This window comes from Hydra vulgaris, chromosome 15, assembly GCF_038396675.1.
Source record: "Hydra vulgaris chromosome 15, alternate assembly HydraT2T_AEP".
Lineage (NCBI taxonomy): Eukaryota > Metazoa > Cnidaria > Hydrozoa > Anthoathecata > Hydridae > Hydra > Hydra vulgaris.
In genome coordinates, this window is record NC_088934.1 from 17,362,501 (window position 1) to 17,390,288 (window position 27,788).

At 27.3% G+C, this 27,788-nt stretch overlaps 2 protein-coding genes and 1 long non-coding RNA gene across 8 annotated transcripts in view; 2 read left to right on the forward strand and 1 right to left on the reverse strand.

Annotated features, from left to right (window-relative positions):
• Nucleotides 1-6,557: 6,557 nt before the first annotated feature.
• Nucleotides 6,558-11,654, reverse strand: LOC136091462 (uncharacterized). Of its 6 annotated transcripts, none has more exons than XR_010644006.1 (8): nucleotides 8,782-11,654; nucleotides 8,173-8,266; nucleotides 7,938-8,068; nucleotides 7,732-7,828; nucleotides 7,474-7,564; nucleotides 7,275-7,321; nucleotides 6,891-7,050; nucleotides 6,558-6,746 (listed from the first exon to the last, which is right to left on the reverse strand). XR_010644006.1 is itself a non-coding variant. In XM_065819066.1 (8 exons), exons 4-8 carry the CDS (start codon nucleotides 7,753-7,755, stop codon nucleotides 6,700-6,702), a joined length of 348 nt encoding a protein of 115 aa, XP_065675138.1. In that variant the 5' UTR covers nucleotides 7,756-7,828; nucleotides 7,938-8,068; nucleotides 8,173-8,266; nucleotides 8,782-11,654; the 3' UTR covers nucleotides 6,558-6,699. The 6 variants fall into 6 exon arrangements, 2 of the variants coding, with proteins under 2 accessions (XP_065675138.1, XP_065675139.1); XM_065819066.1 differs by having other exon boundaries at nucleotides 7,474-7,543; XR_010644007.1 differs by lacking the exon at nucleotides 7,732-7,828 and having other exon boundaries at nucleotides 7,474-7,543.
• A 655-nt stretch (nucleotides 11,655-12,309) lies between these two features.
• LOC136092169 (uncharacterized) lies at nucleotides 12,310-17,136 on the forward strand. Its single transcript, XR_010644251.1, has 3 exons — nucleotides 12,310-12,661; nucleotides 15,412-15,644; nucleotides 15,743-17,136. It is a non-coding gene; the product is annotated as an uncharacterized LOC136092169 (long non-coding RNA).
• Nucleotides 17,137-21,028: 3,892 nt separating this feature from the next.
• LOC136072128 (protein PFC0760c-like) overlaps nucleotides 21,029-27,788 on the forward strand; it is a 57,644-nt gene continuing 50,884 nt past the window's right edge. Inside the window, exon 1 of the mRNA XM_065820582.1 lies at nucleotides 21,029-21,104. Coding sequence (XP_065676654.1) covers nucleotides 21,030-21,104 — 75 coding nt within the window. The 5' untranslated portion in view covers nucleotide 21,029. The remainder of the gene's footprint in view (nucleotides 21,105-27,788) is intronic.

Sequence of the window (27,788 nt, forward strand, 5' to 3'; positions counted from 1 at the left end):
AATTATTTTTTGTTTAAATTTTATACATTTCAACAAATAGCATGTACTTAAGTAATTATTATAATATTCATAATTATGACGAATAAAAAATTTTTACATAATTTTTAACATTTCATTTTTAAAATGTAATAGTGCTAAAAACTAATATTAATAATATTAGTTTTTAGTTTTACATAAGTTTACAATTCGTTTACACAATATTAGTATACTTATATTGTGTAAACTATTAAAATTGTATTAGTACGTATTATTAAAAAATTAAAAAATAAGTATAGTATCGAGAGAAATTTGTATTTATCGATGTTTTTAAAATGATAATATTAAAATGTAAAATTCTTTTTTTAAAACAAATATTTTATTTTAAACTTTTTTATTTTAATTTTCAGATCTTTGTATGGTTAGGTATAGAAAAAAAAAACAGACAGAGTTGCTAAATCATGTGATACAATGAAAGCAGCTGTTAATGAAGTTTTAGAGGGCAGACCAGTGAATGTTGTAGACCAGTGAATGTTGTCGCTCACAAGTTTAGCATAAATCGAATGACTTTAAAAATATATTGCCATAAAAAGAAGCTCAATCCAAATGAATCTTTTAAGTCTAATTACAACAATAAGCAAGTTTTGACTGCAGAAGGTGCAAAAAGTTTATCAAGTTATTTACTACTTGCATTATAAATGAACTATAGACTTTCAACTAAGTCAACACGATTACTGGCATATGAGTTTGCTGTAAAAAAAAAGTCCTCCTGGATGCAAAGAATTTGTAAATCCTTCTGGTTGTATGAATTCAAACATTTTTATAGAATGGATAAAACATTTTGTAAGGTATTCAAATTGTTCTCATGAATCTCCAGTTTTGTTACTTCTGGACAGCCATAAAAATCATGTTTCTGTTAGAGCTTTGGATCTTGCAATTCAACATGAAACTACAATGCTAAGTTTTCCTCCCATCGTACCCATAAATTACAACCATTGGATAGAACTGTTTTTAGACCATTGAAAAGGTTTCACAATGCGTGTGACAATTGGATGGTCACAAATCCAAGATCTATGACCATTTACGATACTGTTTCAATAGTTTGCGAACCATATACAAAAGCTTTCTCACCATCTAATATACAGAGAGGATTTCAAGTAACTGGCATTGAGTCATTTAATCCAGAAGTTTGTGAAGATGATGAATATTTACCATTATCAGTTACAGATTGTGCTGCTCCAAATGCAGTAAACACAATTCTTGTGGAACCTGAAACGACTGTAGCACATGTTGATGGCATGGAGTCTGAAATACCTGTGATACATCATGAAACAAGTTTTTTGAGCAAAGTGTCAAGCATCGCTTCATTACTTTTACCTGAAGTTTTGAAACCTTACCCAAAAAATCTGCTAGAAAAAGAATTGTTAAACATAGGCAACTATTTTACGGGCTTATTTCCATAGATAGAATTGTGGTCATTCTTCTAATGAAAATTTATTTTAATGAAAACTTTATACACTGGTGTGTATTAGTTTGTAATGTTATATATTTTTTTATAATTTTACTTTTTTTGAAATGTATTATATAATATACACTAATACCCTTCAACTAAAGCATTTGTAGCACTTAGGTAAAGTAATAATAAACATGTAAATCATGTTACTCATGTAAGATCAAAGCGCCCTAAGTCGGAAATCATTGTACCCCATTTCGTGGGGTACAATGATTTCCGACTTTCATGGGGTGCAATGATTTCCGACCGAACAAAACAATGTCGTAGTAATAATTAGCGAGAACATAAATTTTGTAAGAATATATAAATAAAATTGGTATAAAGAAATTCTTGATACTTTTATACATAAATACAAAAATATTTAAAAAAAGTACTGTTTTCATAAACACATAAGATGTGGATCAGATATACTATTACATATTACCTTATGTAATAAACTTCATATTGATTTTCAGAAGAATTTAAAAATATGTTTTTCAAAACTATTTTGTTCTAAAGAAAAGCTTCTCGAAATGCAATACACGACTTTCCAAAATTAGTAAGAGAAAAAGGTTGCCTAATTAGATTATAATTTCTTAAGTTATATTTATTTTCATCTTTTAAGGTATATAGATTATGAAAAAAAACAGGAGATGCGTTGGTTTTGCATTAGTACATAAAACAAAGTGTGTATAAAATATTCAGCTGATAATTATTACGAACTTTCATTTGAAATAATAATGGTTAAGCATGAGCAAATCGATCTTTTATAATTGATAAGACGAGCAACATGCTTCTGCTGACGATAAAAAGGTAGCAGTTTAGGTTTAATAGTATTATCCCATGCAATAATTGCATAATTTATATGGCAATGGATTGAAGAGAAATGTAATTGTGTTAAACTGTGTTTATTTAAAGCATTTCGAGCTTTGTAGATTACTTCTATATTTCGATTATATATTATTTAAAAACAAAAACGATCACAAGTTTTCCTTCGCAGGCTCTTTAATTAAACATCCTCAAGTTGCTGTATTAAGTTGAGAGCAAAACCACAAAAATCAGTCAAGACAGAGTTACAAACTCCCAAAAAGCCTGTAAAAAAAGAAATTTGCCAACATAAAATGCCAAGTTCAGGCAGAAGGAAAAGTTCGATGAAAGCAAATTAGCAGAAAAATGTGACAAAGATGAGTAGAAAAAAATTGCGCAAAGAAAAGAAAACTGCAAAAGAACAGTTTACGTTGATTTGGGCTAACAAAAAAACGAATTAAAAACGAATAATCATGTAATTTAAGCTATTAATCCATTAATTTACCTGCTAAGCATCCAATAAGATGCCCATTTGGACCTAAATTGAAATTTCTTTGTTGTTTATTTGTTTTTTAAATAATAAAATCTTTTCTGAATATGGTCTTTTTCTTATACCTCATTCAAAAATAATACAACCTCAACAATCGATATTTTATGAAATTATAAAGTTTTTCTGTGATTTTTATGAGAATAAAATGGCAAGAATGTAATTATATCTCATTCAAAAATAATACTACCTCAACAATCGATATTTTATGAAATTATAAAGTTTTTCTGTGATTTTTATGAGAATAAAATGGCAAGAATGTAATTATATCTCATTCAAAAATAATACTACCTCAACAATCGATATTTTATGAAATTATAAAGTTTTTCTGTGATTTTTATGAGAATAAAATGACAAGAATGTAGTTCTCTCCTTAGCTAAGTAGTCTAAATTAAACCAAACAAATATTTGTTTTAACGTAAAGCTAGGTCCTATTGTTTAACCTAAAGTGATGTCAGGTCCTTATGTTTAACTTAAAGTGATGTCAGGTCCTTATGTTTGAATTTAAAAAGTTAATATCTTTATGTTCAATTACAGAGAAATAAGAAATGAACAAAAATATGAACAGAGGTTTGATTTTTGAAAAAAACTTTTGGAGAAAAATGTAAACAGAAGTTAGATTTTTAAAAATGTTTATTTATTTGTTTTTTTTTTAATGCTTTATTTTTTATAAGAAAACCAAAAAGAACGCAAATCATATAGACAAAATTTTCCAACTTATTTTCATAACTTCATCATTTTTACAATTTTTAGTCTAAGTAATATGAAAACCTAATATTCCAAATATATATTATGAAAGGGAACTATATAAAGATATATTAAATCCTTTTCATGAATAATAAAGCTTGCTAAAAATTGTTTATGGTACTTTTTAATTATCGTTCATTAATAAGTTAGATTCTATTTAATTAGATGATAAAAAAATTCAGCTTAAACGACATTATATAGAAATTAAATAGACAGTTTATCTAAATAGAACATTAATCAAAAAAAATGAGCTTGGTTCATTAGTTCATGATACAATGTTTCAAAATTTGTTCACAACTGAAAAATTTAGAAAAGATTGTTGATGCTTGCGTGTGTGGATATGAATGCAAAATAAGATCCATACAAAAGTAAATAACATGAACAAGCTTGTTTGATGAAATAATAAACAATGAGCAAATCTACGTTAATCGGCGTACTAATTAGACTTTTGAGGACACGATTAGTCCCAGCTTTTCAGACAAAAACATCTAACTTCATATTCTAAAATTTGATTCACTTTATTTAGGCTGGCAATATTAAGGCTGTTACTTGTTAATACATAACAAATCAAAAACTTGATCTGATTTTAATTAGCTATTATATATATTATATCTGTCAAACACATACACCAAGAGAAACAAATTTTTGTCTAGCAATAAAAATAATCAAGTTAATAATAGTATCCAAGGTGGGGGACTCTGGTGAAAGTATTTTATATTTTCAATGCCAAAAACTTTTTTTTTTTAAACTCATATAATATAAATAATCAAGATAATAATAGTATCCAAGCTAGGAAACTAAGGGGCACAGTATTTTAGGGGCGGGTTTAGGAATTTCTACGAGCATAAGGAAAGTCCCCTCATCTCCCACATTTTTTAAGTTTTGACTTCCTTTTGGTAGATTGAGTGTATTTTATAAAAATACACTCAATCTACCAAAAGGAACCATTCTCTAAAAAATATCACTTAAAACATCGCTAAAATACTAAGTAAGAGTAAAAAAGTTTTTATATAGTTATGTATTATGTACAACAGTAATAAAGAACTCAAATACTTTATTCTAATAACTGTTCTATGCCAAATGTTTTTACAAAGATGTGTAGCTATGAAAATAGATTTTAAAACAAAGGTTTAAAAAGACTTTTTTTTAATTATACTTCTTTTATGTTTGAATTTTATTTAAAACACAACCCACAAGTATTTAAAGCAAACTTGTTAAAAACTTGTTTACTATTTATTAACAACTCTGTTTGAAAGCTAAACTAAAGCATTTAGACTTCTTCTAATATTTTTCTTTGTAACTAGCATTTATCTTTAAAGCCTGTTTATAGCATAATTGAAGGTGGTGATTAACAATATTTCTAAATAGAGACAATATCTTCTAATGACTGTAAAAGATTTAAACCAATAAAAATATCATTAGTACTTGCCTGTAACAACCGCGTAATTAGAAGAGCTGTATAAAAAACGTTTTTAACTTTTCTTTGGTTATTATCATTTTACAATACATAATAACCAATGAAAAGTTAGAAACGGCTTTTAGTAAAACAATAAATAAACCCTCATCAGTAACACTATTAGAACAATGTGTAAACTTGAAAAATTTTTCCTTCTATCTAAATAAGAATTAACAAACCTAATAAATAAATAAATTTAAATTGTTTGAGTTTCATCAGCAATAAAAGAAGAGTACTTAGACTTTTGATTTTTCGGTTATATTGTCTTGAATTTCTTCCTTGCAACACGTTAACAGCTCATTTTGTGATGTATTTGATATTTAAAAAGCATTCTTTTTGCGCTGAAAGCATCATCAAACATACTTACAAAAGTAAGCGATTGGAAGTTATCTATCCACGTAAGTTAAAAGCTTTTGTTTTTTCCACAAATGGTTGATTTTCATGAGAAGCAAAAACTAGTTTTTATCGTTGCAATTATAAACAGCTTCTTCTTGTATTACTCTCTGCTTTCCTTTCTTGTATCCAAATAATTTTGTAATACCGACGACAGCAAAACAAGATAAAACACTTTTATTACTACAAAAAATAGATTAAAAAGTTGTGTGTTTGGAATAAAAATCTGCATTAAAGTATGGCTCCATAAATCATTCACTATAGAATTATTTCTACCCGCTAAAAAATGAGGCGTTGATTTGATGTTGATTCAATGTTTCTCGTCAACATTGATTCCATATTGATTTTTTGTCCAAAATGTTAGCCACTTATCAACGTTGATTTGGTGTTTACAAAAAACGTTGATCGAATGTTGCTTTTCAACGTTTAATCAACAAACATTTTTTCTGGTGATTCAACACTGATTTTTATAATAGTCGACGGCATTTTGATATCGCTTTTTGATGCATATATCAAAAAAATATATATCAACTATTTACGAAATATATATATGTTTATATATCTATATATAAACATATATATATTTCGTAAATAGTTGATATATATATATATATAAATATATATATATATATATATATATATATATATATATATATATATATATATATATATATATATATATATATATATATATATTTAAACAACTTTAAAATGTATTCTACAAAATAGAGTGCTCAATGTTCTTAGAAGAACAGAGCAATTATAAATTAGTAGGAAATCACTAAACAAAATTTTTTTTTCATTTAACACAGTGTTTCATCAATAAAAAGACTCATCAGAAATGCTGTCATCAATAAAAAAAACTCATTATTTCTGATGAGTCTTTTTATTGATGAAACACTGTGTTAATTGAAAAAATTTTTGTTAAGTGATTTTCTAATAATTTATAATTGATATATATATTATGTATGTATATATGCACATATATAAAATATTTATATATAAAATTTATACATATTGCTCATATCTTAATTTGTTTTGTAAAAAACAGGCTGTAAATAAAGGATTTAGCAAAAAATTTATTGATAGAGCAATTAAAAGCTAACTCAAAAGAATAATGAAATAAAGTAGGCACTGCGTTAAGTAAGAAAGTTTTTTATTGAATTTAACACAAAATTTACATTTTCAAACAATTTATTTAGCGTTTGCAGCATTGTTCATTTTTAAAACTTTTTGATTGAGTCGTGTTCCTGATTGTCTTAAAAATTTCGAAATGCCTGATCAACCTTCGCAAATTTTTGCACCATGATGCTGTCGTGTAATCGCATCTAAATCAAAAATTCAAATCAAATTAAAAAAAAATCAAACTGCAGAAATTATAGCAAATAGTTACATAAATGACTGACTAGGGCAAACAAAATATATTTCCTGTAAAAAAAAAAATCTAAAAAAATGCATAAAACCATTCTAACCCACTGTCATATGATACAGGGTGTATATTTTAAAATTTATCTTCAATGAACCACCAGAGACATTAAAACAGGCCCCAGCATCCTCGCTCATCAACAACTTTCCAAAAGCAAAAGCCAATTTAAATGGAGTATTACCTCCACAACGACTAAGAGAACTCATCTATTATTAAAAAAATAAAAATTACTTAAGGGTCAGAATACATATTATGTTCATTCTATATGAATGAAATTTATATTAATTTTCATTAAATATTAATCTTAATTTCAATACATGGATTTTTAAAATTGACTCTTGAATCACTTTTCTGATTTGATTCAAAATTTTGAAAATTTGTGGGGGTATTATGCAATCCTTGATATTAAAATAAAAAGCAACAGTAGTACCTTTTTATCTATTTTTGCCATCCAACTCAACGCAACTTTTTGAAAATCTTAAAAAAAAATGTAGTAAAATAAATAATATTGTTATTATTTATGTAAAATATTTTGTAAAAAATTAACCATGAAAAATTACCTAAATGGAAAAAATAAATAAAACTTTGATTAACACATTGAAATGTACATTCTTAAAAATTTTATTTACCCTGGCAAGACAAATGTCTTTCTCTGCTATCCTCTTTATCCAAAACACAATTTTTAGAGCCATTTTCTACCTAGGTATAGATAAATTATACCTACAAAAATTAAACAAAATTTTTAAACATTTTATAGTGATTTTATTTAAACTTGTCAACAAAATTATATTCTATAACATATAGTTCTGATTTCTATTAATTTTTTTACTGCACACGCACACAGATTTTAATTAGAACAAAAGCAACATTAGGACTTTTTTTTTTACCAATATATTTGAAGAAAACATCATTTTCCCTTGAGATAGATTAGTTTCTTTCGAGAAGTCAATGTTATTTTCAGCAACTGAAAAGCTTGCTATTTCACTGTGTAAATGGGGAGTTGATATTGATTTAAAAACATTTATAATTCAGTAAAAAAATAAGCATGTTTATTTTAACAAACCATTATACTACTTTTACAAAAATAGTTAACCTGCTATATTTAGAATCACGTTAGATGTTCTTTAGCTATTTGAGCTATCAAAATAATATCTTCTGTATAGTTCTTCATCACCAACCACAATATCTTCATCACTTTCAGAGAATGCCATTGCCGTCTTTCTCCTTTAATATAAACTTTACTTTTTAAACAAAAACAGTGCATGATTTGTGTAATTCTTTATTGCAAAATTATTTATTTATTTAAAAATAATTTTAGTAAAATTTACTTTTGCTTTGTCCCTTTTTTCTCTTCGGTGTCAGTTTCAATTTTTAAAGTATCTGCTGTTTTCTCTAAGCGTGACTGAGCTTTTTCATAAAAATCTAAACACAAATCTATGTACGTAAAATCATTTATCGATATCTAATAAAAAAATATAATTGAAATGTTTGCGGCAAAAGCAGGCGCTATGAGAATGGGGTGCAGTTGGTGCACCGCATAAAAATTAATGAATTTTAATGAAAAACCCATGAAAATTAATGAATTTTTTAGTTTTTAAAAAACACTGAAAATTTAAAAAAAAAATAAAAACATTGTTAAAAAAACTTTTTTTTATAAAGACTCCAAAATAAAAATGTTTTTGTCAACGATTAAAAAAATTGTTAAGAATCTTCTTTAAACATTCTAATGACATTCAGAACATATAATTTAAACAAATGCCTGTTGGAATATTGGATTTAAAATAAGTGATATTAAATGAGAGAATAGTCATATTGTAAAGGGGGGCCCAAAATAAATTTGCACCAGCACATGTTTATCCTCTCCAGTGCCCTGGTCAAAACATACAGTTCAGTATCTAATTCAATTTTTTTACATTTTTTTATAGTAATATGCAAACCTGTAGTGTATAAAATCCTTGCTGGGTATATCTTCCAATCAGAGGTTGGTGCCTGCAAGGTTGTGACAGCTTTACGAATCGCAGCGGAACTTTTAAATAAATGCCAGAAGCTTTTCCCATCATTTTTCATCCAACTTTTAGTAATCACTACCACTACTTTAATTTTTCCATTTAAAAATTAAACAATGGCAAATGACATTTCAATATTCTGGTGCAATTTAATTCTAAACAATCTTATATAAGTTACAAAATAAAATTAAAAATACATTAGAGATTAAAAACAATGAACTTTGTAAAACGCTTTTTATACTTATTAATGTAAAACACCAGCGTAAATATTTTATTATTTCTATAAACATACCAGGTATTTGTTTCACACAAAAAATTTATAATATTTAATTAAAATGCATTAAACTCACTTTAAAATTATTCAATGAACTATATATTTGACAAATTTATAACAAATTTTACATAATGACACATGCACAGACATTCTTTAAAAATTGATGCTTTGCAAGTATAATCAAAATTTGTGTTTTAATTCAAGAAATCAGTGATCATAAGCAATATCACAATGTCTAAGTAGAAAAAAAAAGCATAACCACCTTTTTGAAGAGGTATCATCAAGCCTTTTTTCAAAAGTTTTTTTTTTTTTCAGAAAAATTGTTTTTAGGTTGGCTAATGAATTTACATAACAATTGTCTAAATAAGATGTTTCAAAACAATTAGGAAAAAACTTTCGAACTGAATGACGATTTAGAGTGATGCATTTTGCAAGATCTACCAAAACCTCTTCTACTAAAATAAACCCTTTGCCTTGAATGACATAAACTCTGTCTCGTAGATTTGATGTGATCTTTTTATTAACCACTTGGACAGAAATTTCTTTACCATTCCTTTCTCTAAGAAAAATATCCAACTTTTTTCTCTCATCTAATTGATTCACTTTTTGGGCAACAGTCTGATATGATTTTCGCACCATTTTTTTAATTCAACCCAAAAAGTTTTCAAAAGGAAAAGCTGCTAGATGATCAAGACTCTCCCCAAAGTTAACACAATCATCAGCTAAATGAATCATGCTATGAACATTGTATGTTACCAAGATCTCCCCATACAAAATTTGTACTTCTCTAATTAAACCATATAAGCAACTGTTTAGCAAATGCAACAATTCATTTTTCACCATTTTATCAGAAAGCAGTATGTGCATAGCAATTGAAAGAGAAACAAATAAGTCATAGTTAGTTTTATTTATTTTTCCTTTTTGAAACAACAGGTCCAGCATAAAGCAAAAAGAATCAAAACTCTGTTGCTTTTCACTTCTCAAGTTCATTTAAAGAGTGTGGTCTACATTGAAAATTGGATGGTGTATAACTTCGTAAATTTATGAGTTCATTTGAAATACTGTCTTTAACAGATTAACTTATTCTAATACATCGGGGACCTTTACACCAGTTTATTAGAAGTTTTTTATTTACCCCAAGACATATAAGGTGCATATAGTCCAATGGGAATCCAGTTACCATTGGGAAATTTAACTGAGCAAGCGGAGAAAGACTCTTGTCAAGTTGGTGACCTTCTTCTTTATACAAATTATTTTTAAAAGCCATGTCAGTGCAAAGTTTAATAGTCACATGCAGCTGTTTATACCCATTAGTTTGAAATTTTTTCATATCAAGAATAAAATCTTCAAAGTACTCAACAGCATATGGTTCTTTTCTGTTAATTGTAAATAGTATAGGCCAAATGGAAGTCTTTATACTATTGTACATAGGTGCACCATCAATACTTACAATTAGATCAAGCTTTTCCTTATTTCCAACTGTTGATATATAATAATCAATTGCACTTTCAACTCTAAGATATATATAATCGCCTCCACTGACATATAAAACATTAACTTTTTGAAGAGATTTTTGTAATGTCTGCCTGCATTTTGGTATAGATGGAGTAAATTTATTTAAGTGAAATAAAAGTGCATTTAAAGCATCATATTTTATACAGTATTTTAATGACCACTCATATAAAAAATCTTTTGTTGAAGTGAGAGTATCAATACTACTGTATTAACTACTTTCAACTGCAATGTTGTCAACATCACCATAATAAGATTCAACTTTACTTAAACAAAATTTATTTTCAGGCAAAGTGATTGAAAACATAAATATATCGCTGTGCACATCTTCAAAAGAAATCAGAAAAAACCAATTTAAATTGCATTTTGTACTATATGATTTTAGTTTGCAGTCAGAATTTATCAGGCAAATACTTGCAGTCATAAACATTACTAGTTTGCTATGATAATAGCAATGTTATTATAATAAGCATTAATAAGCCAAATTGCTGCTAAGTTGTGACTTTTTTATTTTAAATTGTTAAAATTTTTATATTAAGATGTTCTATTATCCTCAAATAGTTAAAGAACTACCCTAATTTCATTAGAATAATCTTTATTCAAGAACTGAAAATATAATTACTTAACAAAATATATGTTTTTCAATAAAGTTTATATTCATTTCATAGGTTTTATCTGTCCATTTATTCTATCCATCTATAAAGGTTTTAATTATATTACGGTACCGTAATATAATTAAAATTTGAACAAACGTTTATTACCACCAAAAATAACAAAAAAATCCCAGCAGAACATGCTGTTTGCTCAGCAAATTGCTGTTAGTAAGCAGCTCAATAAATTTGTTTTTTGTCAACAGTAAATCAACGAACGCTCAGTGTTTGTAAATAAACGTTGATTTGCTGTTGGTAACATTGCTGTTGCTACAACATCCATTTATAGTTGATCGCCGTTGATCGCTAATGTCAACGCAAAATCAACGTTGATCAACATCAAATCAACGCTTCATTTTTTAGAGGGTAGTGATAATTAAAGAGATTGTTAATAGAAATCTGAAATATATATAAAAAATACAGTCATACAACCATTTTTAAATTTATTTATTATTTAAGTTTTTAAAAGCTCTATAAAAAAAAACTGTAAGTTCATTGATATTTCGAATATCTATAAATATGATATTTTAAAAATAAAAAAAGTTATTTTTTTCATTTTCATTTTTTTTTTAATAAAATTTTTTTTTTAGAATAAAAAAGAACTTTTTCCTAGTTAATACCTTTATATAACGATATTAATTCGTATTAACATATTTACCTAAATAATATTAACATGTTATTTAGGTTTATTTTCCGTGGACTCTCAGTCGAGCTTTCACTTTTCTGAGTCACTTTCAAAAAATTGAAAGCAAGGTTAAAAGTTTTTAACTTATGAGAGTTTATTGTGAAGCAGAGGAAAAGTTAAAACTTTGCAATGAAATTAAGAACTAAAAAATGTTTGTTTATTAAAAAGAAAAGTTTTAATTGATATGTATACATTTTTCTCTACATTTTATTTTATTGCTTGTTTTTTTATGCTTTATTGTCAAGGAAATAAACATTACTCAGGTGTTTACCAAATTATTTTTTTCAAATTTAACTTTTTAAATATTAAGTGTAAACATTGAAGTAATCACCGTTCCTAGGTCGTCGTCATGAAACAATTAAGAATTGTTTTGATTCAAATTCTGCCATTATGGAATACAACTAAGGCGACGCACATTGTATCGCTTCATACAAGCTAGGTGGACAAAAGTCATATCAAGAAATCGACTGATTGGTAATATTTTCACAATAACAGTCCTACATTAGTAATAACTTGCGGTGTTAATTATGAAAAACATTCCAGAGGAATGAGTCATAAGCAATTAAAAAGGCGTTAAGATATAATTTCATTTTTGAAAAAAATTACTTAAAAATTTACAATGGTTGCATTAACATTTAACAAGAATAAAAGAGAGCAATCATTTTAATGCAGCAGATTTTACTTTTGAGGGTAAGTACTATTTAATTACATTAAATATTTTATTTAAAAGTTAAGCAATATGTGTTAAAATATGGTTTAAAAAACTGGGTTAAAATTGTAAAATATTTTTTGGTTTTTAATTTTTAAATTTATACAACTTTTTGTATCCGCATGTATCCAAGCTAATTTATAAACAGTGTATAGCTAAAGTCCAAAGGTGTACAACAAAGGAAAAATTTTCACAACATAAATCCACAATTTTTTGTTATTAAATTTCATTTAGATCATGTGCGCTCTTTTTCAAAAATGGAGTTATTTGAAGAATGGCGAAGACATAATCAAGAAGAAAGAAATTCTCGTTTATTGGATTTTATTTTGCAAAGATTTTGTTACTGATGTAACTGATTTGACTAGATATTTTGAGAGGTCTTTGCTGTTAAAAATTTCATGCATGGCTTCAAAATTCGCAATAAAATGGTCTGCAGCTTATACGATGATAGACCGTTTTTTAAACAAAAATAAAGTTTGGTTAGAAAATTTGGTTAGGGGCAAGTGTAGAATTTAAAGTATATACCAGCAATGGACTTTTTAATCATCTGGAGAAATTCAAGGACCACCAAAAAAGAACTTTGAAGACTCGTCCTTTAAAACCAAAAAACGAAGGGTTGAAAACTTAGTAAAATTGCAAAGTGCAACTGAGTTGACCACAGCTGCTGAAGTAGCATGCCGTGTGTTGGGGCACAGAAACCAAGCTACTTTAATCAGAAAAAGTCTGGAATCATCAGAAAAATTAGATCAAAAGACTTTATTTGTGGTGGCAGGCAGTTAAATCGTGACGAGACATTAGCTTATTACATTGACTCTAAATGTACAAGTCATTCTTATAAACAGAAGAGAAAGTGGTCTTTAAAGGCAGGGCATATACTATTTCTATCTTATTATAGTCTATGCAGGTCGAAAAAGTTATGTTACCCATTAGATGAACATATTTCTGTTACAGAAACACGTGCCAAAATTAGCCTACAAGCTATACTTGATAAAACTACTGAACGCCTAATTGAAACCCAATGCGAAGTTCTTAAAAGTATTACTTTTACCACGCCATTCACACTAATTAGCAAATGGGGATGTGATGGGAGCTCCGGTCACAACACATACAAACAGAGATTTAAAAACTCTGATGCTACTGATGAGTTTTTGTTTGTATAACATCTATAAGACTCAACGAATTTTAAATTACTGTTAAACACGATCTAATACTATCAATGATAGATGAAAAAGTTTGCAATGCCTTGACTGACACAGGTTCCTAACAAAAATGTTAGATATGTGGTGCGACTCCTAAAATGATGAACGGTGAACTAAAAGACTTAGTTGTTAAAAAAGAACATTATGGTTTTGGTCTGTCTACTTTGCATGCGTGGATTTTTTTGAGTGCATGCTACACATTAGCTATCGTTTAGATATAAAAAAGTGGCAAGTTAGAAGCGATCAAGATAAATCTAGTGTCAAAAAACGTTCAGAAGATATCAAACAAAAATTTAAAAAGCATATGGGCTTATTGTAGATAAACCAAAACCTGGCTTTGGGAATACAGCTCGCAGGTTTTTTATGAAGCCAGAGTTGAGTGGCGAGATTACGGGTTTAGACATCAATCTCATTAAAAATTTCAATGTTTTATTAAAAACACTTTCCTCTGGCTATGATATTAACTATTATGAATTTGAAAAGCTTTGTTCTGAAGCCAAAACTCTTTATATTATTCTGTATCCGTGGTACTATATGTCTGTTACTATGCAAAAAATACTTGTACATAGCACGGAAATTATAAAAACATGCTTTCTTCCAATAGGACAACTGTTGGTAGAGTCTCAAGAAGCCCGTAATAAAGATTTTCGTCGATTCCGCGAACACCATACAAGAAAAAATTCACGTATTTGCACAAATATAGATTTGCTCAATATGCTTTTGGTAACAGATCCTGTCATCAACTCACACAGAGAATTGTCAAGTAAGAAAACTGGTAAACTACCGTTGGAAGTTTTGAATTTAGTTATCCCACCTATAATACCAGCACAGCTTGTTGAAAATAGAATTATGTGTGACGATGAAGATTATTAAGAGTCCGATTCATCGGGTAGTGAAAATAACAATGATTTATCCGATAATAATTAATTATTAATAAAATATTTTTTTAATTTACGTGGTGTAGTGAGTATATTTTTATATTTTGTATATTTGTAGTGAGTATATTTTTATTTTATGCAAAATTTTATTACATTACTTATGTGTTGAAATTTAGTATTTATTTTTATTACTTAATTATCTTTTTCAAGATAAAAACTTTTAAAAACTTAAAAGTAATTAAAATATCGCCTTTTTTACAATAGAATTAAAAAAAAAAATAATACTTTCTATAGTAAAATTGACTTTTTGGCGCCCCTTTAAGCTTAAACACGCGGGGTAATTGCCCCCTTGCCTCCCCCAGGCTACCCTACTGCATAACTAAGCAATAAAACACCAAAATATAGTTAACTACATTCTTAGGAATGAAATTACAAAACAAAATATTTTTGTCCACCAAGCTTGTATGAAGCGATACACTGTGCGACGGAACTAAATTTGTTATTATTATATTCATAGTATTGTATAGTATATATTTGTTTATACATTTTTATATATTAAAAAATGGAAAGTAAATCAATACTTTTTATTTTATTAATGTCTTTTTTTTTCAAATTAAAGTCCCATATATATAAATATGGATATATTTGTTACAGAAAAAAACATTATAATATGGTGAACTTTTGTACTGTATTCGGGTGTTCAAATCGTTCTAATCGTGAAAAAAGTAAATCTTTTTTTCGTTTACCAAAAGTAGTTTGAAACCAAGGGGAAGAAGGTGAAAATTTATTAAAAGAACATAGAGATAAATGGACAAATGCCATAAACAGAGTTGTTTGTAATTCTGAAGTCCTTCACACTCGAATCTGCAGCGACCATTTTATTACAGGTAAAGTTTTTACCTATGATTTATTTTTATAACTTTGTAATGGCATTATAAATATATAATGCCATTACATGTTCAACATTTTCCTTTTTTTAATTTAGGAAAACCTTCTTCACTTTTCTCAAAGAATGATCCTGATTGGGTTCCATCATTAAATCTAGGAAACAAAAAGTTTAAGTTTGGAGTTCAACAATCTAAAGAACGTTACTTACGACACAAAAATCGTTTATTTGTCATTAAGTCAAAATGATTTTAAGGCTTGTAGTAGCAGTACCCTTGATTTAGACAATTCTGAAGATGCATTTGAAAATGATTTTAAAAATTTCCAGATAAATAAAACTTCAACAAATAATGAAGCGAATATTTCTGAAAGTGTCACAATTAATAACGAAAACTTAGTAGATGTTAGTGTTCAAACAGATGTAACTGTCGAAAATATAAATCAAATAGAAAGAAAGCTTATATATTAAAACAAGCTAGTTTATGATTGCGTTTTGAATTGCAAATTTAGTAAAACTTCTTGTGGGAACTATTGAATGGTTTGTTACAGATTAAAAAGTAACTTTTTACACTGGCTTACCAAATTTGAAAATTTTATATTGTTTAACTTTTTTGAAGCCTATTGTCAACGAAAATTTAAACTTAGTTTTATCCTACTTTGAAGAATTTTCTTTAATACTAATGAGATTGCGACTAAATCTATCTATCAGAGATCTTGCTTATAGATTTGAAATTTTAAAATCAACTTCCTGAAAATTTTTAAAGTGGACTGATATTATGTACTTCAGACTGAATAATTTAATTTAATGGCCTGGTCGCAGTGAACTTATTGCAACTATGCTTTTATGCTTCCGAAAATATTTTGAAAATAAGTGGCTGTAATAATTGATTGTTTCGAAATATTCATAAATAAACCATCTAATCTACACGCAAGAGCAATGACTTGATCTCAATACAAACATCGTAATACTGTTAAATTCTTAATAGGTGTAAGCTCATAAGGTGTGATAACATTTGTTTCTAAGGCTTGGGGAGGATGTGTCAGTAATAAATACCTAACAGAGCATTGTTCAATTTTAAAAAACATTCTTCCAGGAGATATTGTTTTAGCTGATAGAGGTTTTCACATTGCTGATAGAGTTTTTGTTTTACTGTGGGGAATTAAAGATTCCAGGATTTTCAAAAGGGAAACTACAATTATCTTGTTTAGATGTTGAACCAACCCAAAAAATCGCTTTTGTACGCGAGTACACACGGAAAGAGTTATTGGTTTTTTATGTAACAAATATAAAGTTCTACTAAGTATTATGCCATTAGACTACTTATATACAAAAGATTCTGGATTATGCACACTAGACAAAATTGTTATTGTTTGTTCTTCTTTAATAAATATAAGTGATTCAATTATTCGAGTGGAATAGTTATAAACATTTAAAGGAATTGAATTGTTAAGTAAAACTAAAATTTATAATCAAAAATAAAATAATTTTATTAAAATACAACACATATTTCAAAGTTACAACTTATTTTTTGCATTAATCATGCTCAATAAAAAGTTTGTTTTCTTTTTAAAAGTAGTTGTGCTCTATTAATATGAGTTTATTTTTATTTGGTATTTCTTTATTATAATGATTTTTTTTGCTGTAAAACTTATCAAATAATTCAGGTAAAATACATTCTTTTAAAATTTTTTTACATTTTGTTATATTTTCCCCCATAAATTCATAATCCGGCAATATCCTTTCACAATACCAGTCCTTTGATGTCCAAATATAAAAGTCACAATAGTTACTCGATGAAGCATATAGTTGACACTGAACTTGATAGTAATATTTATGCAATTTTTAGAGAGCTATATAACCCTCATTATTCTCGAGACAAAAATTTTTATAACTTAATAAATCGCTGATGTTATCTCTCCCACTATAAGGACACTTTATCTCTAAACAACCATTTCTGCAACAATCACAATTAACATTTGCATCTGGCGATGCACCGAAGAAAGGTTGTTGAACTGAAATAAAAAAACCACAATTTCTTATTGAAAAATTAGCGTGTTTTTTTCCATGGTTGTTGAATACAAAACAAAGGCTTCTTTTTCATAGTCATGTCCCCATTTTGTTGCTACTGTGCAAAAGTTTGCTTGAATGGGATAACAAATTTGCATAATCAAACAGTTTGGTGGTTGGGTAATATTAGCACACCATACATTGTCAAATTTTGAAGCAGTGATACGACCTGCTCTAAAGTAAAACCAGTTTTTAGTTTTTGTCTGAAGTCGTGTAACCACTCTCAACATTTTTACTCTGCTCAATAGTTATTATAAGTTTTTTCTTTTTACAAGCATTTAAGAGTTCTTCATAGTTAAAAAAAATATTATTGTTCTGTTAAAGATCAGGCAAAGATTCAGGATATTTGTCTGTTGTTATTGTCAGTTCATAAGGCTTAGTAAACCCAAGGACAATAGCAAGAATAATTGGTTTGGTTCCAGATTGGCTTAAGTCAAGAAATAATTTATCAGTTTCTTCCTTTGTTGGAATAGAAATAGTTTTTCGAGGTTTTTTTTGTTGTTGTTATTATCTATTCCATGTACTTTATTGTTTAAGTTATATTTCAATGATTTGGGTGAGGTAAAATCAATATCTGCAAGAGACTTGTATAAGATATTTTCAGAGTTTGGTAGTACCCAATAGGCTTTTTACTCCGTAAATGTTTTTGAACTTTTAATGTTAACTGCACATTCAATATAAAATAGTATCGCACCAATAGTACGCATGTGAGCAGCTTTCTCCTAGACCAGCCATACAATTGCAATGTGCACAGATTATACTACCTGATTTTTTAGAAATAACCTATGGGTGTAAGGGTAATTCGCTTATTTTTTGAGAATGTTTTACTTAAGATATTAAAAATTCAAAAAATATTAAAAGTATGAATGTTGTTTAAATTTCTATATAGAACTAATATTTAAAAAACCTACCCTGCCGTGAATAAGAACATATATCTCAAATTCTTTTACATCCAAATTCATAATCCAACCTGATACAAATTGATTATAAAAATCGAGAGCTTTATATGCTTTTAATTGATCTTTAGTTAGAGGACTTGGAGCAAATTAAAAATAGTTCACAATTTCAGGATAAGTTATATTTTGAAAATTATCTATATTGTCAGAGAAATCTTTATGAAAATACGGGTCAACGTGACCTATAAAACCTTTTTTTTTAAATATCTTTGCTTTGCATTGTTATCAAGCTTAGACAAATACTCGCTTTCTGTTGACATAGCATATATATATATATATTTTTACGATTGTTAATGGCGGTACAGTTTATTCCCGTATAATTTGAATAAATTAATGACGAGGAATAAAGAATGCGAAAGTTCTCCAGTTAACAAAGTTCTCTAGGTTAACTAATTAACGTGAAGTCTTTTTGATATTAAGTTGAGTTTCCACTTTTCTTTTTTCTACGAGAAAGGGAAAGAGCAAAATTATCACAAGACCAGACGTAGTTTAAATTTTAATTTTAAAGGGAAAAAAAAAAAAAGAAATGGCAAAGTTGCTTTAAATACAGCTTTTGTAAAATTTATGTTTTATTTATTTCCTATTCTAATCATATAATATATATATATATATATATATATATATATATATATATATATATATATATATATATATATATATATATATATATATATATATATATATATAGTTATGTTGTATTGTCAGCTAAAGGTATTTAGCAATGTTTTTATTAAGATAATAAGGAAGAACCACTCTTTTAAAAAGTATATTAATTCTAGTTGTTTTCCATATTTTGATTCATCACACGATCTTTGTTTACAAAGACTACATAAATTATTTTACAAATGTGTATAAAAACAGGTTTATAAATAACTTAAGTATTATGTTTCATTAGTTATTCTATAATACTATTCATCATTGTTATACACAATTTAATTGCACTTTTGCGCAAAGTTAAATAAAGTTTGAGAAAATTGTCCATGTTTTTACAAAATTGCCTTGGTTCCTAAGCGTACGCATATATTTTATTTACTGAAACACTGATCTCAAAATATATTTACATATAAAGTATATTCGGATGGTGTTAAACACAGGGGAACAAACGTTAAAAAATTTTGTTTTTAGAAAAACGACAAAATAGTTTGCATATCAATAATGAATTTCAAATGAATTGGTTGGTTCCTATGTCTCAGAATGACACACACTAAAGATCGGGTTGGATCCTTCCTAAAAAGAATTTAATAGTATGTTTGGGTTCCATTGGAACATAAACTGAATTTTAGGGCATTAGGAGGATATATTTTAAAATCAGTGTAATAAAAAAAAAAAAAAAAAAAAATCCAAAACCCGGAATTTAACGCTTCCGGTTTCAAAATACTTTGAAAAAAAAGCTTTACGAACCATACGAAAGCCGTTTTTCAATGCAGCCAAGTAAACCGCAGAAAAACAAACAATAATTAAAAATCTTAATTAAACTTCTTTGTGTGTGTGTGCGTGTGTGTGTGTGTGTGTGTGTGTGTGTGTGTGTGTGTGTGTGTGTGTGTGTGTGTGTGTGTGTGTGTGTGTGTGTGTGTGTGTGTGTGTGTGTGTGTGTGTGTGTGTGTGTGTGTGTGTGTGTGTGTGTGTGTGTGTGTGTGTGTGCATATATATATATATATATATATATATATATATACATATACATATATATATATATATATAATATATATATACATATATATATATATATATATATATATATATATATATATATATATATATATATATATATATATGTATATATATATATATATATATATATATATATATATATATATATATATATATATATATATATATATATATATATATATATAAATGTAAATTATATTAGTGTATTTTACAAATAGAGTGCTCAATATTCTTAAAGAACAGGGCAATAATAGATTATATATATATATATATATATATATATATATATATATATATATATATATATATATATATATATATATATATATATATATATATATATATATATATATATATATATATATATATATATATATATATATATATATATATATATATATATATATATATATATATATATATATATATATATATATATATATATACCAATGTGTATATATATGTATATATAATTATGTGTGCGTGTGTGTGTGTAATGTTAATAGTAGGTTTATATAAAAGTTAAAATCCATTAAAAGATTTAAGTTCTTTAATTTTTTTTTCAAAATATAAGAGGTTTTTTCAATAATAGTTTATTTTTTGTCTTAAAAGTAATCATTTTGACCTAAGTAGATTATTTTTAGACATTGTTTTTAATTACAAATTTTATACTAAAAACAATATCAAAAAATATGTTTAGATTAATTTTGTATAAATTTATTGGATCTTACTTGGCATTTCATACAGAATATTTCATTATGTTACCGGTAAGTATATTATTATTTGTTATGACTGCCTACAGACTGTACAAAATAGAAATTTTTTTAGTGGTAAAAAAAAAATAGAAAATGAGTGAGGTATATTTGCTTTTTTCTATACGAAAAGATAATTTAACAGATAAACAAGATTATATAGTTAGATTATTTTGGGTTGAAAGTGAAGGGTGTCAGAATTAGAACAATATTGTTGAAAGTATATTATTTTTAAAAGTTGTTTATGTGCTTTTCTTGTAGTCTAAACTTGAATTAGGAAAGAAAAGTAGTGGGTTACAAGATAGACAATTAAACATATAATAAAAAATATGTTATCAATACTTTAAATATGAAGTTTTCTGGTTCCATGGTGTAAAATCTTTTATAAAATGTATAAAAAATGTTTTTTATGCTTGATATCAAATACCCTTATCAAGTTTGCACTCAAGAACAAATTAGTTTGTTTTAAAAACATTTTAAGCTACTCTAAATATGTATCGAATATGTATTATATAAATATTTGTTGCAACTGGGTAAGCTCTATTCTTATCTTAATGGCTATTAGAGGGTATAAAAATTCTCCTGATATGTTTTGCTAAGTAGATATTACATTAGATCATGAAAGATTACATATTGTATACACAAAATATTTCGGAATGCTCTTGGTGATCAGGACAAACCATGGGCCCTTCATGTAATATGTGCATAATTACCCTAACAGGATGGTTATGAGGTAAAAAAAAAGGAGTGCCTTCGTTGTTCCCAGAAAACAGAGAAAGCCAAAAAACCATCACGATGACTATTACTTTTGTATGGATGATATTACAAAGTACAGAAAAGCTAAAGGGAGACAAGATATTCAATATCTAAACATACCATCATCTACAGTACCTGCCCCACATGATGATAGGCTACCAATACCTCAACCGTTAAAAATTGTAAGTATACTGGTCATCATACTCTCTAAAAGTCTTACATTTAGTTTAATTAAACATAAAGTATTTACTATGCATATATTGGTTGCTATATATTATTTTTTCTTTCTTTTATTAAAAAAGATACAATGAATATTCCATCTCTAGAGTCAGCAAGTAACAAAACTTTAGAAGAAGCTTGTTGTGCATTTCATGGTGTAGTTCTTGGATTCTTAAGAAATGGAAAGGACCCTAATTACAAACATCTGTTTGCAAAGCTTATTGAAAAATTTTATAAACTGGGTTGTGGTGTGTCCATAAAGATTCATATATTGCATTCATACCTAGAGTTCTTCCCTGAAAACATGACTTTTGAGTAGATATAAATGACAATAGGATTCTGCAATAATGGGAGTTTAGATATGGTCTCATGTCAGAAAAGATGAAACTCAAGAAAATCATTATCATCAAGCATTTCTAATTTTGTAAAAAGAGTTTATAGTAAAGAATTGTATTGTTTCTTTTTTTTTTTACTTGTATCGTACTTCTCATGCTCATGCTCACACATGTGAGAGGTAAAAAAATTAAAAGAATTCTTTTAAATTCTCTTAACATAAAAAATTTCAGTTAGAACCTTGTCAAATCAAGGCAACAAACTCTCATTGAGAGCGGGAAGTTACAGCGATCTACAGTTTGTTATTAATAACTAGTTCATTCATTGAGTTGATATTTTTTTTAAGAATCAACAAAGTAAAAGACAGTAGAGGTCCAAGACCAATACTCTAGGCTTTCAAGACCAAGACTAAAACCAAGGCAGAGATGTAGGTCTCGAGACCAAGACTTTGATCTTGAGACCTACATCTCTGCGTATAAATAGTTTACAATTAGTTTTGTTCATAATCAGGATGGCCACAGCTCCTCTAAAATTTTCTGAAGTCTTCTTTTTTAAAAATCTTCTCTAAAATCCTCTAAAAAGTTGAAAACATGATCAAATATCTTCTTTAACTCCTCCTTTTTATTTTTTCATTTCTTGATGATAGTATAGTTTTAAAAATTCTTGGTCTGCGAAACTAGTTAATTTCTAAAAATGCATCGAGTTGTACAAGTTTACTTTAGTAAATCCAGGTCATTTAACATAAAAAACAGCATTATTGAACCCTGTTCAAACCCCACATATGTGGAAACATGAACATTAAACCTATTTTTAAAAATCCTCTTAAGTCCTCTATTTTTATTCAAAATTTTGTAGTTTTGCAAAAAACTCCTATAAATTAGATACAAAATCTCCTCTAAAATCTTATATCTTCTTTTTCTTATGAAAATTTTAGTGGCCACCCTGATATTTCAATATTGCAGTCTACTTACAGCACTTATATTGCAATTCAATGGTATAAATGCATCCAAATTATAATAAAACAAAATAAATTTAGCACTTGCTGCGTATCTATGCCCACAAAAAACAACTTGCAATGGAAGAAAAAAAATGCTAGACAAAGACTTAATGGGTGGAAAAAGGAATAACTGATTTATGGTGGTAAAGTGTAATAAGCACTAAAGTCCCTAAAAAATGCTATAAAAGAAATTAGCAATAACCAATTATTATTTAAAAGATGCTGTTTCCCTTTGAATGACAGCAAATATTGTTGGCGTTCATCAATGTTTTGTTTCAAAAACTGTAAAAGTTGTATGCAATGTCATTAATGATATAGTTAGGCCTAAATATTTACATTACCTAAAAGTAAGGAGGATATGAAAAAGTGTCCTATTAAAAATGCTCAAGACTAGCTTTGTTATAAACAATATTTTTCATTTAATGTACAAGCAGTATGTATAGTAAAGAATACTTTATTGATGTTGAATGCAAATGGCCAGGATCTGTTCATCATGGTGCAAAGATGTTCACAAGTTCTACTATCAATAAAAAGTTATTGAAGGGGCACCATTGCAAATATTGCACTGTTTACATGGTTATCATTTAATTTCTAACTACTTGATTGGAGACCTGTTAACAAGTTTTTGCATAAAAGAGTTTTAAAGTTGTTCAAATAATGAGGCAGTTAAATGTTGCACTCATATTATGCAACATGTTACGCTCTATAAGAAACCAGGTGAAATGTGAATTTGGCAGATTAAAAACAAGATTGAGATTTTTAAGAAAGATAGTCAATATAAAGATAGAAACAGTTTTTATTGTTACTTATATTTATTTTGTTCTTCATGATTTTTGCAAAAAAAAAATAAAACCTATGACTTAAATGAAGAGGAGGCAGAACAATAAATTGAAAGACATTATAATGATGCATTGGAGAGACCAAACCACCCAGACAGTATTTACTCTTTTAATAACCCTGAAGGTAAATATACACAGAAAACAATCAATAAGTATATAAGAGAGAAATTATTGAGGAACTTAAAACTTATCTATGAAAAGACTATCTTTAAGTTACTGTTAGTTATTTTTTTACTTAAGTTTTATAAAAAAGCGATTGTTGACAAATGTTTACTAGAAAATGAAATAAAATATGTAAAAGTAATAGATAATTAAAACAAGCTAAAGTATCAAGTATATTTCAAGAAATAAAGCTAGCGTGTTGAGTAATACTTTTATGATACATATATATTTTTATTCATTTGTGTTTATTCCTTGCAATAATAACTCCATTGATTTTGAAAGTCCCTGCGCAACCTGTACAATAGATTCTGACATGTGCTCCATTAATGCTGAAAATGTTTTATTTAAATGTCTTATGGTTTCTGCAATATCTCTTTCAAATCGAGCATGTTCTTTAGCTTCATTCAAAAAAATTTGATCTCTTTGTGAGCACTTATTTGTCTCTGCATGGGTCATTGCTTATTGTCAATAATTTTTGGAATAATTTTGTTGTCATTTTTCCTATTCTTTTTTTGAGTTAAAATATCACTATCAACAGATGCATTTTCTGTGGTATGTAATAATAAAGAGAAGTCAACAACATCAACTATATTGCCTTCAGTGCCGACTGAAGCAATTGATACATCTTCTATATTTTTGTTATTATCAAAGCTTATCTATTAACATCATAAGTTGATTTCCCAAAAGATAATGGTTCTATAGAAGGAGATCTACCCCATATATGAACAAGATGATCATAAAATTCAAGTACTATATTCCCACTTCCACTCTTTTGATCTGCTATAACTGCTAATGAAAAATTCTGACGAATCTCTTTGATTTTATCTTAAACTCTGGTATAACCTCTTTTAATAAGAGATGTATCAGTTTTGTTTTGTTCAGATAACACATATTTAATTTAAGTAAACATTAAAAAATCTGGGTGGGCAAGACCTTTGTAACATTGTGTAATCTGACATATCTATATTTGAGCTACACAGTTTTATTGCTAAGTTTTAAAAATGAGAGAAAAAGGATAGATTCAATTCAATTTTGACTTCAAGATGTTTTAAAGAAAATTAAAAAAATATTATTTGGCCATTTTGTCTGAAATTTAGGTGTTTATAGATTTTAGATTGACTTGATTTGAAAATGATGAGTACAGTTTTGCTGGTATTAAGACTTCACTTAGAGCACAGATATTGAAGTAGATTGGATAAATCATAATTAATATGTTTGTTGATTTTATTTTAATGACTTGTTTGTTATGAATAAGTTGGTGTTGTTAGCAAAATGGTAATGAGTTAGCAATATTAGAAAATTATTAAGGTTATTTATAAAAATAAAGAAAAGCAATGGTCCTAATACAGAAACTTAAGGTGTGCCTGAAGTGCATTTTATTGGCATATATTTGTCATCATTAATGGAAGCAGTTTGAGATCTGTTAAGAAAATATGATGAAAACCATTGGGGAGCAATACCTCAATTGCCATAGTGTTCCAATTTACTTATGAATATGGAGTGATCAGTAATCAAATAATGTTAAAGAGAAAGTTAATTTTATCCAGTTTATTTTTTAAAATTTTATTGCATGAAAACTAAGGTATTTTAATATAAAACAAAATGAATAATTTTTGTACAAGTTATTAAATTATTATTTTTAAATCATTTTATAAAATATGATTATTATTTTTTGATAATATTAGGGACCTGCCTGATATTTAACGGTCTTGAGGGACCTCTGAAAATATTTTTTACTCAAAATCTCTGACTTATTTGTTTGCTTATTATCTGTCAGTATCATGTTTTTCTTTTAAAATGTGCTCTTTGGATTGCTTTGTGTATTCATCTTTTAATGGTCTAGAAAACTGTATAGGTCGAGGAGAGCAATTATTCCATTAGATTGTATCTTCTTTTGAGTTCAAACTGATTAATATAACAGTTGTCACAAATAAATTTAAATCAGAGTGGCTGCCATCAATTAAAAAAATTTTTTTATAAGCTGAATAACAGGTAACAACTCAAAACTATAATTTAATTAGTATTAGGTGATTGTATGTGGTGAAAAATCACTTCTTATTTTAGTTGTGCAATACATCTGATGGTATGTTCTAATAAACTTTTGAATAGTACTTGCGCAATGATATAGGAAGTGAAGATAGTATTTGGTTTCCAAGCCAAATTACATTTCCAAATCTATTTGTAATCTGGATACAAAGTAAAAATTGTTATGATAGTTTGGAATCCAAGATTAGGAATTATAATGCTTTTTTGACTTAATGTAGGTTGTTTTTTTTTTTCTTTGTAAAAACAAGTTTCTTTAATTTAGGTGGCCCAAGATGGACTATTGTTCGATTCTTTTGAAAACAACACTAAGTTGCAATATCAGAGATGTTTTGTGAGAGGAGATGTTTTGTGAGAGGATCCCAACATAATTCTGATACTTCCAATTTTTTTTCCTTGATCTGATTTTGCAGGATTTAAAAAGTTTCGTCGTCCAGAAGGTCTTGATGGATTTGACTGACTAGAAAATGTTGATAGAATGGCATAACTAAATAATGTAATTTCTTACCTTAATCTGAATTGTTACTTTTATATCTGTCAATTGTTCTTTGACATCTTACCGATTTTTGTTCATAAAAACTGCTAAACGACAAATTTTTCTTTCAAATATTATTGGTATTAACTTCTGTTTGACCATTTCTAACTATTTCAATGACATAATCATATACAGTTGAGTTGACTAAATCCTTGTATTTGAAACAATATGTCACTAAAAATAATTTAACCTTTGGAATTAGGGTCAGCATTCGGCAATGCCGACCTAACTGCTGACCTAGAAGTGTTTTAGGTTGACAAAAAATCCCCGACCTCGTTTCTATGTTTTATGGTCAAATGTTTGTTTTACATTTTTTCTGCGGACCTAATGCCAACCTCATACAGATTAAGTTCGGCAAGTTATTGCCGACCTTATTTTTTCTAATTCCGAGGACTGTATATTAAATGGCAGGCCTTGTTACGAGATTTCGCTGCGTACCGAAAACGCGTAACGCATTTCTAAGTAACTCAACTCAGCAAATACATTTTGCATCGTTAGAAGTTATATTGCGTCACTAGCGTCTTTTCAAGTACTGCATTGTAATTAAAGTTATTTTATTAACGCGTTAAAAATCATACAAACAGTTTGTTTTTTTCTCACTATAACAAAAGTTACAAATAAAATCTAAGTTCTTATTAAAAAAATCATTTTTATTATTTTTTTCAAATATGAACTAAATTTTATTTTGAAAAAAATATTTTTTTCATGAAACGTAAAATATTTGTTTATTTTCTTATGATTTTATATTTGGTTTTCGGTTATTTTATTAACTGTTAATACATTTTTTCTTATTTAATTTGTGAACTCTTTTTAAT